A 13331-nucleotide genomic window follows, 5' to 3' on the forward strand; every position below is an offset into this window, starting at 1 on the left:
TAGACATTTTTCCCTATTTCACTTTCTGTTTCATCCTTATACTTCAAAATGTTTATAAGCATTGGACAGATATTTCATCTGATTGTGAAACAATTCACAGTAAAATGATGTCGATTTCGTAAATAATTTTCCCTACAAAAGTGGTTAGTTTGACCACTATCTTTTCAACATTGTATGAGATTATATATGTTATTACTTATATTTTCGGGTGAACCGCAGGGCTCCGTTCCATGCGTACTCTAATATTTTCCTATCTCAGTTGGTTTCATCCTTATATATATATATATCCAGATGTTTGTGATTTATAAACATTGGACGTTTTATCTTAAACATCCGGTAAATACAGTAATTGGAATGAAAATGAACTTACAAGAAGATAGTGAAAACCTTATCACATAACACTATTTTTACTACGAGGGTCATTTCATAAATAGTGCACACTATAGCAACGTTGCGAACTGGATGATGCAATCGACGTAAACATTTCGTTCGTTGAAGCTGAAAGTCTTGAGGCACCAGGACGTGTGCCTGCACGCTCTCTAGTGAACACAGTGTGGCTGTGACATGTGTTGGAAATGGAGGTTGTAGGTGTTTCGGGTAACGTATCTACTGAAGATCAGAAGACGTACACAAAAATTGGAACTTTACGTGGCAAAAACTCTACAAAAATTTGCAATGTTTTCTAAAGTTTGTGGCGAGACAACAGTGTACCGTAGTACAGTTTCTCGTTTAGCAACTCGTTTCTGTAGTGGCCCTATGAACATAAAGGATGATGCAAGATCAGTAAAGTCAAAATCATCAACCGCTTGAACAAGATCGCCGTGTGGCATGTGAGGAACTTTCTGAAATCACAGGGATCCCATTTGCGTCAGTTTACCGAATTCTGACAAGTGATTTACACAGAAGAGAAAAATTTCTGTGCTGTGAGTCCCCCACTTCTTGACTGCTGAACAGAAACAGACACGTCTGGGCAATGCAATGGTGCTGAAACAAAAATTTAACGTTGAAGGTGAGGACTTTCTGTGTCCCATTATTGCTATTGATAAAACGTGGATCAAAGACTTTGAGCCGGAGTTGAAATCACAATCCAACGAATGGAAAGCTCCATCTTCTCCAATAAATAATAATAATAATAATAATGCCGATCTCAATTACAGATTAAACAAATGATGATTTTTGCTTATGATCACCAAGGCATTATCATAACGGATGAGTTCCACGTGGAAGAAGTGTCACAGCAGCATATTATTTTGAATTTCTCCTGAAACTGCGCAGAAAAATACACAAAACCCGACGGCAGTTACTCGGGTCCACTGATTCTCCATGAGAAGGCTCGCCCGAACAGCGCTAATTCTGTGTGTACAGCCCTTCGCAAATACGGTTGGGAAGTGTTACCTAATGCTCCTCTCAGTCCGGACATGAGTCCACCATACTACGACCTGTTCCCGAAATTAAAACAACGTATGCATTGACTTCGGTTTCCATGTCTGGAAAAGCTTTCTGCAACCGTTATCCGAACCCTTCGGCAGCTTTACAAAAATAGCGTCCTTGATGGAATACAAACGCTACCCGGAGGTTGGGAGCCCGTCATTGCCAACCAGGTAGATTATAGCGAAGGCATGTAGAGAGATCCTCTTCAAACAATAGACGTGTAAGTCACAAAAAGTTAGTGTGCATTATTTATGAAATGATCCTCGTAGTTCGCATAATCTTTTCAAATATTTAAAAGCAGAAAACCTTAATATTACATGCGTCAAAATTTACACACACCACAAAACACAAAGGATAAGAAAGTACTTGAGATTCTATTTTTCATTACACAAAAGAAATTTATACAAAATAATTGTTGGATAATTATAATATAAACAAAACACAACACAGCTGGCAGCACTGAAACCTCAGTCATTTGTCATGGCGTCTTCTGCACATTTCGCCAAGGATTCTGGTATTTTTAAAGATGTTTAAATCTGCAGACAAATACCGTTATTTGCTGCTTCGGTCCATGCCACTTTTTATCCTCAACCTTTGCTTCGGGAATAACACTTATGACTACAACCGAAAAATGGGTTTTAATCCATAACAGAGGATTTTGAAACGTTTCTCTATATAGTTAAATAATATTTTCTGTAATACAGCAGAATGCGAATATTAAACAAAACATTTCGCTATGCACAATATGCTAACATGTTCAGGAATTTTAAAAATCGCTTTATTTACTTGAAATTTTGCTTCGTGGAAAAGAGTGACCAAAACTCGTGGGGAGAGTCGGAAGATTACAAGTATAAGATATTTTCAACAATCAGAGCTTCAAATAAAACAATTTGTACTAAGTAAATAACCTAAGAAAAACTGCCCAACCCTCCAATTATAAGTCACAATACAACCTCCTCTGGCATTTTAATGCTCGCATAATACAAATTTATTACAAACCTTGCTCTTCCTCTCCTCAAACATACAAAAGCACAACATCAGGTTTTAGAAAGTCCTTATGAAATATAAATACAGTAATAGAGTACACAACAGAGAATGCGAATACAGAAAACGCTTAATAATACTTACTATTAAGTAAATCCAATTTCTCATTCTCTAAAAGACTGATCATGTGCACATGGTTATCCAAGTCAGAATTCTGAAGTTTTACTCGCTCTTCCAATTCTGTAACTTGATTCTGCCATCTCGATTCAGACACTGGAAAAAAGAGGTTTTGTTCTATATGACCTGATTATGAATATTTAATAAGAATAATGCAAATATAGTGACATTTTTCCTTAAATTCATCGGATGGCACGTTTTATTTCGGTTGTTTGACAAAATCTGTTAAATAAAGTTATGCTGTTTCAAAAATTTAAGGAACTACAGGGTGGAGTAGAGGAAATGCATGTTTTTTAAAACCGCTAGTACTCTACGACAAGTAAGGGTAATGATTTTGAGCGACAGTTGGCAGACAGCTCAGACAATGCAGTTTCAGTCATTATGTAGTGGGAAGCGTAGAGCATCATGTGTTCGCGGTCGAGCAGTTCTTTAGAAACAATGATTCTGCGGTCACGGTTCAACGTCTTTTCCGTCGGAAGTTTAATATCGAACGTCGAGGTACAGTCTCAGATCGAAACACTATACTCAGATGGGTTGCAACGTTCAGATGTACTGGATCTGCGATGAAATGGAAACCCATTTAGTTTGAACTCTGGAAAACGTAGACAGAGTGAAAAGGGCAGTTCTTGCTAGTCCGAAACGATTCGCTAGGCAACAAGCTGTATCGCTGGGTATGTCACGTCGTTTGCTTTATCGCATCTTACATGATAATCTCAAATTTCAGCCGCATAAAGTAATGATTGTCCAGCAGCTAAGTGAAACGGATTTTATGCAGCACAGAAAATTTTGTGACATAATGGACGCTATTGTTACGGAAGATGCAGATGAGTTATGAAACCCAACGACTGAAACGGCATTGTCTGAGCTGTGTGCCAATGGTAAATCAAAATACCCTTACTTGTCGCGAAGCAGTTGCAGTTTAGAAAAACATGCGTTCCCTCTGCTCCACCCTGTATAAAACTTTTTACCTTAAGGACAAATTTCCGTCGACTATAGGTTTCATTCTCTCACTCTTTAAGTATCATATCATTCTAAAATATCCTGTTACTGTTAAGAGACAGACGAAAGAGAAGGTGGTACATTAAAAAATATTGTATTTTAAATATGCATCCAAACGCGGAGAAAATTTACAATTTCATCAACAAAAATTCGTAAGTACCAGTAATTACATAAATCTTAATTCAATGCAAAAACAAATACGTTAGCGCGTATTTTGAATTTATACCGAAAAATCAAATTATCTTTAAGCCTTTCGAAACAGGGTCGGGAAAGTGACGGACGCGGGCGTACCACTTTCTTAATCCTATGCTGTGTGTACACTAATTAAGATATCGGGATGATTTTTTCTATGTCAAATATGATTGTGGTTATAGTTTATCCTGTTTTTTTCTTGAGTATCGAGTTTCTCTCTCAAACTGAGCCCGAAGCAAAAAATTCGAGAATTTTCGAATTTCAATTTTTTTAAAAGTTTTTTCAGTATAACTTCCTTCGTTTTAGAGAGATCTACTTAGGACTTGTCAGATATATACCTCATATAGATACAAATTTTTTAGACCAATTAGAACACTCACTAAGTGTTGCAAACTAGGGAAATTAAAATCCAATTTTTCGGTCAAAAAATTCGAAATTTACGTTTATAAATCCGCACTATAAGTACGAACGCAAATCAACTTACGCCAGTCGAATATCAGTTCTTGCTGAACAAAAGCAAGTACAGATCGTTACCATTGGGTAATTAGGGGCACATGAAAAATTCGAATTTAGGCTCTTAACCTTGTTTTTTTCTTTCTCTTTTCTGTTTTCAATAATCTTTTTTTTTTTAATTACAAGCTTCGTTTCTTAGATATCAACATGATGCTTGTAGGGTATATAAAGGTAACCAAGAAAGTTCTATCGCTTTTTCACCCATCACCTTCGAACAACGATGTCACCTAAGACATACCTGGAAGTCCCCTATCGCCCCCTCATCAGTATCGACAATCTTTTGCCAACGTTCTGGAAGGACATGGATGGTTCTGGAAAGAAGGAGAAGGTGGTATAACTTGATGGGCCGTGGTGCAAAGAAGGTATCAAGTACGTTTTGCACATCTACTAGGGATTTCAACTGGCGTCCTCTAAGGTTATTGTCCAAAGAATGGAACATATGATAATCGGACGGTGCAATGACTGGTGTAATAGTGTTTCCCATCCAAGGCGTAGAATGGTATCCCGAGTCATCCTGGCCAAGTAGGACTTAGCATTGTCCTATAACAGGAGGACCCCTTTGCAATTTAGAAGTACTGGCTCCAAAGTTTTTTGAGCTTTTCTTGAACACTGCTCAACTACTGGCAGCACTCACTTGAATTGATGCTCTGGCCATTTGGTAGCAATTCCCGATCTACGATGCTGCGGGCAGTCCACCAAATATACAGGACATTCTTCTGGTGCAGTGCTGGTTTCGGCTGTTTTGGAACAGGTTCATGGAATGCTAACAATGATGATGGTGCCGTGGAGCTTCGTAAGGACCCACTTCTCATCACATGTCAACACCCTGTCCAGAAATGGCTCCTTACTCAGAAGAGACAGCAAAGAAACACAGGTATCTGTTCGCGTTGCCTTCTGGGCAGGAGTCAAATCATGTGGGACCCATCGGCCCAACTTGTAGTATTTCCCAAGTTGATGGAGGTGCTGTCGAATGGTTTCTCCACTCATTGAATTTTAGTCCCAGTTCCTTACATGTCTGGTCACTGTTCGTCTCAACTGCTGCCTGAAGATCTTCATTTTGTACAAGTGTTGGTTTTCCGGCACGTGGTGCGTCTTCCGAGTGTTTCGTCCCCGTCTTTAAACTTGTTAAACCATCGCTGCAGTGTCCGCATAGTCACAACACCCTCATAGAAGGGCTGCATATCTTCCGCCCCGCTGCAACAGCGTTTGAAACCATTTTGAACTCGTACAGCATACATGTCCTTATGACGCTCTGTCCTTACGAAGTTCACGGTGTAACTGAACTGCCACAACCAGATAGAATGTTGGATATATCCACACCAACAACTGACCTTCGACTTATCTCCATTCGCATTCAACTCACGATTTGAGGGCCAATTGATCACAGAACCCCAAAAAAGCGACAGGACTTTCTTGATTACCTTTATATAATAAACTCATCTGAAGCAATAAATAAAACCAGATTAAAAAATAGGAACTGTCAAAAATCGCTACAAAATCCTCGTTTGGCACAAGTATGATTGATTCCATTCGGTAATTATGTTAAAAATGAGGAACTACCAAATTATAAGATCGTGTCGAAGCAAGAATGAAAAGAAAAAAAAAAAAAAGCTTCGCGGAAACAAGGGAGTCTACAAAGCTACAGTACGTTGGAAACAGAAAAGTCCGAAAATTATGTGACATAATTTGATGCTATCTGGTAGAACATTAGCAGATTTAAAAAGTAATTGTAACACGTAAATAAAATATACCGAAAACTACGACGAAAAGTCCTAATTTGGCGCAAGGTAACATGAAATCGTAATATGGAAAAACTGCAATACAGGAATTGTGTAAGGTACGTTCCACAAATATACATTTAATGCCACGAACATGATGCTCACATAATGGAAGAATATGCAGTTCGTTAGCAACTATAAGCTATGTAGTACTGAAAAGAGACGCTCAACATGAATACAACACAGCATTTTACAAAGTTAAAAAAAAAGTTACAAAACATTAAATGGTAAGGTTCAATTATTAATTACATTCTATATTATATGTTTTTGTTAAATTACAATTCCTTTATGATGAAAAATTTATAATTAAGAAGATGGAAAAATCTTATAATTGTTAAATTACATTTCTTTTGCCGATTAAAAATTTTATAATTAATAAGGTGGAAACATAATAAGATAAAAATGTTTCTTATTTTTAAGTTATATTTAGGGTTAGCTGTTTAATACTATTACCAAAATGTTAAGCACATAAGCAATGAATTTGGTAGTGAAAAAGTGCCAAATAAAGCCCGTATAGCACAATCCTTTGTATAAGTGAAGAGTTGATTTAGATAAGGGCTCATGTAACAAATTTGAAATTTTACAGAATAGGTTTTTCTTTTTAGCTTTCGTGTAATCTTTTACAGGTTATTTTCTGTAACTTAGATTATTTATAGTTCCCTTCATATACATCTAAGTAACTAACGTAATCTGTAAAACATGACAAAAATTAAAAAGAAGAAAAACAGAATAGGAAACTCTTCTATAAAATTTCAAACTTGTTACAAAAACCTTTAACCAAATCAACTTTCCAAACATTAGTTTTCCGAAAATACAATTACACTGTCGCTTGCGCAATACACTGACACAAGAGCACAACGTTATTAAAAATTCTATCTCACTAATTTTATTTTTCTTTTACTACTATTATTACATTCTATATTTTAAGCTTTATATGGTATTTGTTGAAGTACATAACATATAAGGTGTAAGGAAAGCAAAAAAACCTGTTAGTAAAAATAGACTGAGAAATATCGTCGAGAAAAATTCTCCCATTTACTTATGAAATACAACAAAGTTATAATACGAATTTCCAGAAAACTTCGAAGTCAAATTATTCCAAGACTAAATTACTCCTTGTTGATTTCTAACTTGAAATTACATCCGCCTTATTGTAGGGTTGTTACTGTGTTTATTTATAAAATATGACCTTTTTTTTTTTTTTTAATTTCAGATATCGGCTGAAAAACCCACCTTTTGTGTATATTTTCAGAAGAAACTGCTCTCATCACGTTATACGGTTGTTTATGAAACATGAACAAAATCGGCTGAGCTCCTGAGGAAACGGTTCGAAAACAAGGTTTATATTTAGATTTAGCTTTTTCGAGTTTAGCGTCCCTTTCAGCAGCAAGGCTATATGAGAAGTGGATCTACATCTTAACGTGAGTGCAAGCGGTTCCGGGTTCGATTCCCGGTGGGGACACTCGGTCAAAAAAATGTAAGAAGCTTTTTCAGGCCAGCTATCCTGAATGAGGTTTTCCTCATTAACACCAGGCAAATGTCGGGGTGGTACCTAACGTATAGGTCCAAAGCCGCTTCCTTTCTTCCCTTTCCCCGAATAGTGTGCTCGCCGAGGGACGTCATCCCACATACGTAATAAGCTAACATGGCCATAGATGCCGCAAGCCCAGCAATCTAAATCCTAAATCTTAACGTGGGATCCGAACCACACGAGGTCCCGCCGGGATTTCTTCTCTCATATCGTCGCTCGAAAGTAAAAACGATCCAGTAGGCTAACAAAGTGTTGTTCAATTATAGCATCACTGAAAAATTGAACGGTTGCATCTTGTGTATGACATCAAACGTAAGTATATGCGACACTTCTAGGGAAAAACATAGAAATATCGAGGTTTTGAAAAATATCGAAATTTTAATCAGTAAGTTTTCCGATATTGATATTTAGATATTCGAGAATACCTGATGGATAGATCGATATATCCAATAGCACAGTCCTCGTTAAGGTTTATGCAAATATGTATAAATACAGGCTCGCTTTCGAGTTCTCCAGAGAGAGAGAGAGAGAGAGAGAGAAAAACTATTTAGTACCAAACTCGTTATTTGACCCTTGGCATTCCGAAATAGGGTTTCTGCCACTGAGCTATTGTGATTTATAAGAGATTGAACCCACGATTATTGAATTTGTATATTAATAATTAAATAGGAAAAGCAAGTGATGTCCTCCATTTGACTTTTATCTTATCATTATATACAACACAAAATCGCATTATAATAAACCAAATACTGTATTGACTCTAATATAAGCCGCCTATTTTATCAAAATTTCAATTATGAAAATTAGGATGTAGCTTATATTCGGATTTTGCAAAAATTATGACGTTTCTTCATATCGTATGCTGTTAAAAATGTGCTGATTTCTCAATTTGTTACATGCTTTCTTAATAAAAGATCAAATTCGCAATGACAATGTCTTCGTATCACTCCTTTCGCACCCCTGACTGATTAATCTTTTGTTTAATAACCTTTCGTCTTTTTTCTGCATCTCATAATCTATGGAAAGTGAGTTCACACATAAGAATATATTCACTACAAGTACAGATCTTATATATAACAATAAACTTAGCAAGAAATCTCACTATACTTGTTTTCTTAATCTGAAATAAATAAAAGGAAATACAGTTCATGTTCCCCTTTCTTATATTTCCTGGACGTGAGATTGTGATGGGGAACGAAATATATTGCAAGAATTGATCTCGCATGATGGTCTATGAATTCACTAATTACGCAGCACTCAAGCCCCAGTCGTGGTTTGGAGCTCACGTTAATACACGTTCTTGATTTCGTCCACTACAACGTCCAATTACATTAGTGCATAAGAACGTAAAATACAAAACTTCAAACCCAAACCCTTTTTAAAATTAAATCGGGTTATGCTGCAGTTACGAAATATGAAAAAACTCATAATAGACGTTTTCGGAAAACTACATCTGAAGAAAACTCCTAAAGTGTACACTCCTCCTTTCCAGCAGAAATGATTTATATAACACTGTGCAGAAGTTAATGAAATATTTATTTACGAAGTGATTTACTATAATTTATACATTGATATTTTGCAATTTTTTGCAAATAATATATATGGGGAGGTACAGTGGCTGTGGCAGAACGCTTACCTCTGGTGCGTGGGGTCCCTGGTTCGACCTATAGCCAAATAAGTTTGTGGTGGACAGCATCGTGTCTACATTCTCTCGGAATACTTCCGTTTCCTCCCACCTTTTCATTCCACCAATTATTCCACCATCATTCACTTGCCTGAGTCATCCGTCTCCCTTAGCCTGAAGAACATAACTGTGGGACGTTAAACTGAAATATTTCATTTCTTTTTTTTTTTTCAAATAAGATACCACTCTACAATGACTAACAATTTAGTCACTTTATTCACTAATTTTAAGTATTTGATAATTACTATTGCACCTTCGTAAATACACTACTTTCTCTCGCCAATTTGGTCATTAAAACTATTTTCTTTCCTTTCTTTTATTGTCGTTATCGCTAAACAGCATTATGACTCCACACTGACAATATATATGAAATTTTAAAAGAGCAACACGTTTTAAAACCCCCTATACTGGGTTGAAGATTTAAACTTTTGTGTACCGTATCCTTTACTGTATTGTTGATATCAGTGTCATACGATATGAATTTGGGTGCTTGAATTCCTCTTAATAACGTTCTGTGTACGCTACTGCAGTTTCTTGTGTTGTAGTTTGTGACGTCTTTGAATAAATTAAATCTATCCTATGCAAATGTGTATTTAATTGCAATTACAGTATTACGTGAATCAAGACAAGTAATGTACTACAAATATATATATATAAAGTGCTTTTAGTAATCGGCATTTTCGCTAATTCAGGGTTCCTCTGTGCAAGAAATGACCCGATAAGCTACAAACACTCCTTTCAAAAACGAACGTACACGTTGCATAGTATTGGGCAGTAGTCAGCGGTTTCGGGTAATTTAGAGGGATGGAAGTATCTAGTCCTACGAAGGTAGCAAACAAGCGGCACCTACACGGTCTGACCTAATCTTTGAGAGGAAAGAAAGAATCTAACTCAAAAAAGATCTTATCTCATCTTCTAACTTGGGTACGACAATACTGCTATCATTTTTTGCAAATTTCGTAAAAACTGAAAACTACGTCTTCTGCGAGTGAAAAATTGTACTTCTTTCTGACGATACTATTTCATGACTTTAGACTGACGTTAATAAGCTCAAATATTAAACAGACAATATGATACGAAATGAATAGATCCCAAAGAGCTAGATAAATGCAGTATTAATATATGTATGTTTTTAAGATAATATATAGTGTGTTCAAAAATAGTGTTCACACTCTGAATATTAATAACAAAATAAACTATTAAAGGTGACTAGATGAAAATGTTTTTATTTTAAGTTGTAATGCTTGTGTTGAAAATGTAGGAGAGCGTGTACATATTCTGTTGCTTTTAGTAATTTAAAGCCAGCCAGGGTGAAGGCTACCAATAATTAGAAACAAGTAGTGGTAAACAAGTTGTTTTTCCAACACTGTTAAATGCATTTTTAAGTATTTATAACAAGCTTAGAATATGAGCGAACTACAAACAGGATGAATTTGATTTTTGCATCAATCGAAGGGCATCTGACACTGTTTCTTCCTTTTCTAACGATCTGGCATACTAACTTAAATTAACTATATCCACCAGTTTAAAATTTTAACGACACAGACACAAAGTATGACAAAAATTTCAAAGGATCATCGACGCTGAAACAAAGGCCCGAATAGTATTCTATTCTCTGCCAACTAATCCAGTTAGGACTGTAATTAGTAGAGTTAGAAATTATATGTGTTGCATCCCACGAGGAGGAACGGGAATGGAGAATGACGGAAATTTCATACCGAGGAATTGCATAATTTATACCATTTACCAAACATTGTTAACAGTCACTAAGTCTAGGAGGCTCAGGTGAGCAGATCATATAGCCAGAATGGAAGAAAGTAGAAACCGGTCGAGCGTGCCTACATCTCAAAGTATTTCTGGGCCGCAGTGGCTCAGTGATAAAGCGTTCACCTCTGGTGCATGAGGTTCTTGGTTCAATCCCAGCTCATGCTAAGTGAACTTTGTGGTGGACAAATACCATGTGCGTGGGTTTTCTCGGGGTTCTCCCGTTTCCTCCTACTTTCTTAATTCTACCATTTCACTCATTTCTCATCAGCACCGTCTCCTTTAGCCTCGGCAGCATAACCATGGCTCGTAAAACTTGAAGATTTCATTTTCATTTTTTCAAACCATTTCTGCCCGAGCATTACAAGAACTATCCTCCCAACTTTCCGTCGCAATAGAAATCCACATAAAGTTTTCTTCGAGAAGTGTCTATTCATACTACTTGATCTAGCAACTATGACAGAGGAAAAACAGAGTAACAAACGTTTAAATATTATAGAATTACAAAGAAGCACCCTCCAAGAAGACAATTTTTCCTCATAGAATAATTCACCATAGTATTTTTATTTAATAATAATAATAAAAAGCACTAGCCACCGATCTTTTTTTTAAAAAAATTATATTCGCAAAAATGTATGTAGCAAATTATAATGCTTTCGGTTGAAGGAAGTTGTCAATAACCAAAGAAGATTCGCTTTTACTTAATTTAATTCTATCTAAGGATCATATAGGGCTTTTCAAAAACAGGTAGGGCAATAGGATTTTATTTTTTTTTTCAGAAAGACTTGAACTTGTGTTATAACCAAACTAATACTCTGAGGATGGCGAAAAATTGTACGTTATTTACATTTTGGAACACTTACATTAAACTTCTTGGCATTTACAACCAGTTATGGTGGATTTACTTGACTGATGCATGGTTAGAATATCGGCTTCTATTACGTTATTTCTGACTTTCTACACCACATAAATGCCCCGCAGTGCTCCGGCAACATTTAAAATTTGTCTGGACAGAGAACTAAACACGGGAGCAATTAAGCACACCACAGACACGCGAATAACCATTAGACTATATGCGAGTAGAAACAACATAATATAAAATGCACATATACTCGATCTTTAATTCTCTCTCTTGTGAACCTAATCTATTTTTTTCTTTTATTTTCAGTTACACTAGTTACTTTGTCTTTTACCTGTCACAAATCTAGGTACTCTACTTCTTCTTATCTCATCCATCTAACCAAAATTTGTAAGACTTGTGAACTGTACCAAAACTAGATTTTTTTTTTGTACGAATTGAAGTTTAGAAAAACAAGGAAATTCATGCAATCTTAAAATGTTATGAATTAGTTTCAAATTTTAGCACACGTTGAAGTATGGTTGAACGAGATTTCACAAAAAATAAACTAGAATTTCACCTTCTATCAATATACCATAGTAATCTTAAATAAAAGACCACTTATGTTTCAAGCAAACATTTTGCTGACAGCGTTTGTCATGAGATTTACGGCAAAACTGATGATTTCGTCGGAAAAAGCAAGATACAAGGTCAGCATGTTACAGGATTATTCTTATTATTGAAAAAGAAATAAAATGACTTTGAAGTTTAATTGAAATTAAACATATGTCGTTCTATAATAAAAATTAAGATTTTTCTAATCATACAAATATTGCCGTTGTATGTTTACAAGAATGAGGAAACCAAAAAGAATTTGACTCAATATCTCTTGTTGTTTTCAAACCAAAGTTAAAAAATGGCAAGCAAAAATAACGAGAATAAAACCTAATCGAGGCACCAACACGCCCCTACTAACTATTTGGTCAACTACTGGCTATCTGAGAACTGTCCCGACTGTTTACACGTAACATGTGTAGACACGAAGATGCGAAGGTGTGTAGTGGCGGATGGGTGAAATAGGAGAGTATTGAGTTGCATAACGGTCAATTCAGTAAAAGGGAAATTGCCGGTGAACTAAAAGTGAGCAAAACTTGTGTAACATCGAACGATCAAGAAATCTGTTGCCACTTAATTCAATGTAGTCGAACCAAACTTTTTTTTTTTCGTTTCCACATTGTTTTATACATAAAGCGGCAATGTTTGTGTGCGAACATTTAATTTTTATTACAGGATAAAGTATGTTTAATTTCAGTAAAATTGCAAGCCATTTTGTTTCTTCCTTAAAAATAAGGGTGATGCTGCGATGCTGCAATATACTGACCCAATTTCTTGCAGTAATACATGATCTTCCCAATGAAAACATCATTTCCGCGGTAAATA

At 35.9% G+C, this 13331-nt stretch overlaps 1 protein-coding gene across 2 annotated transcripts in view; it reads right to left on the reverse strand.

Annotated features, from left to right (window-relative positions):
• The window catches only part of LOC145681095 (uncharacterized), a 105731-nt gene that overhangs the window by 52905 nt on the left and 39495 nt on the right, over positions 1–13331 (reverse strand). For both annotated transcript variants that reach the window (XM_081752490.1, XM_081752489.1), the window contains exon 9: positions 2560–2688. In XM_081752490.1, coding sequence (XP_081608616.1) covers positions 2560–2688 — 129 coding nt within the window. The remainder of the gene's footprint in view (positions 1–2559; positions 2689–13331) is intronic.

Source organism: Thermobia domestica, chromosome 3 (genome assembly GCF_964235325.1).
Source record: "Thermobia domestica chromosome 3, izTheDome1.hap1.1, whole genome shotgun sequence".
Classification (NCBI taxonomy): Eukaryota; Metazoa; Arthropoda; class Insecta; order Zygentoma; family Lepismatidae; genus Thermobia; species Thermobia domestica.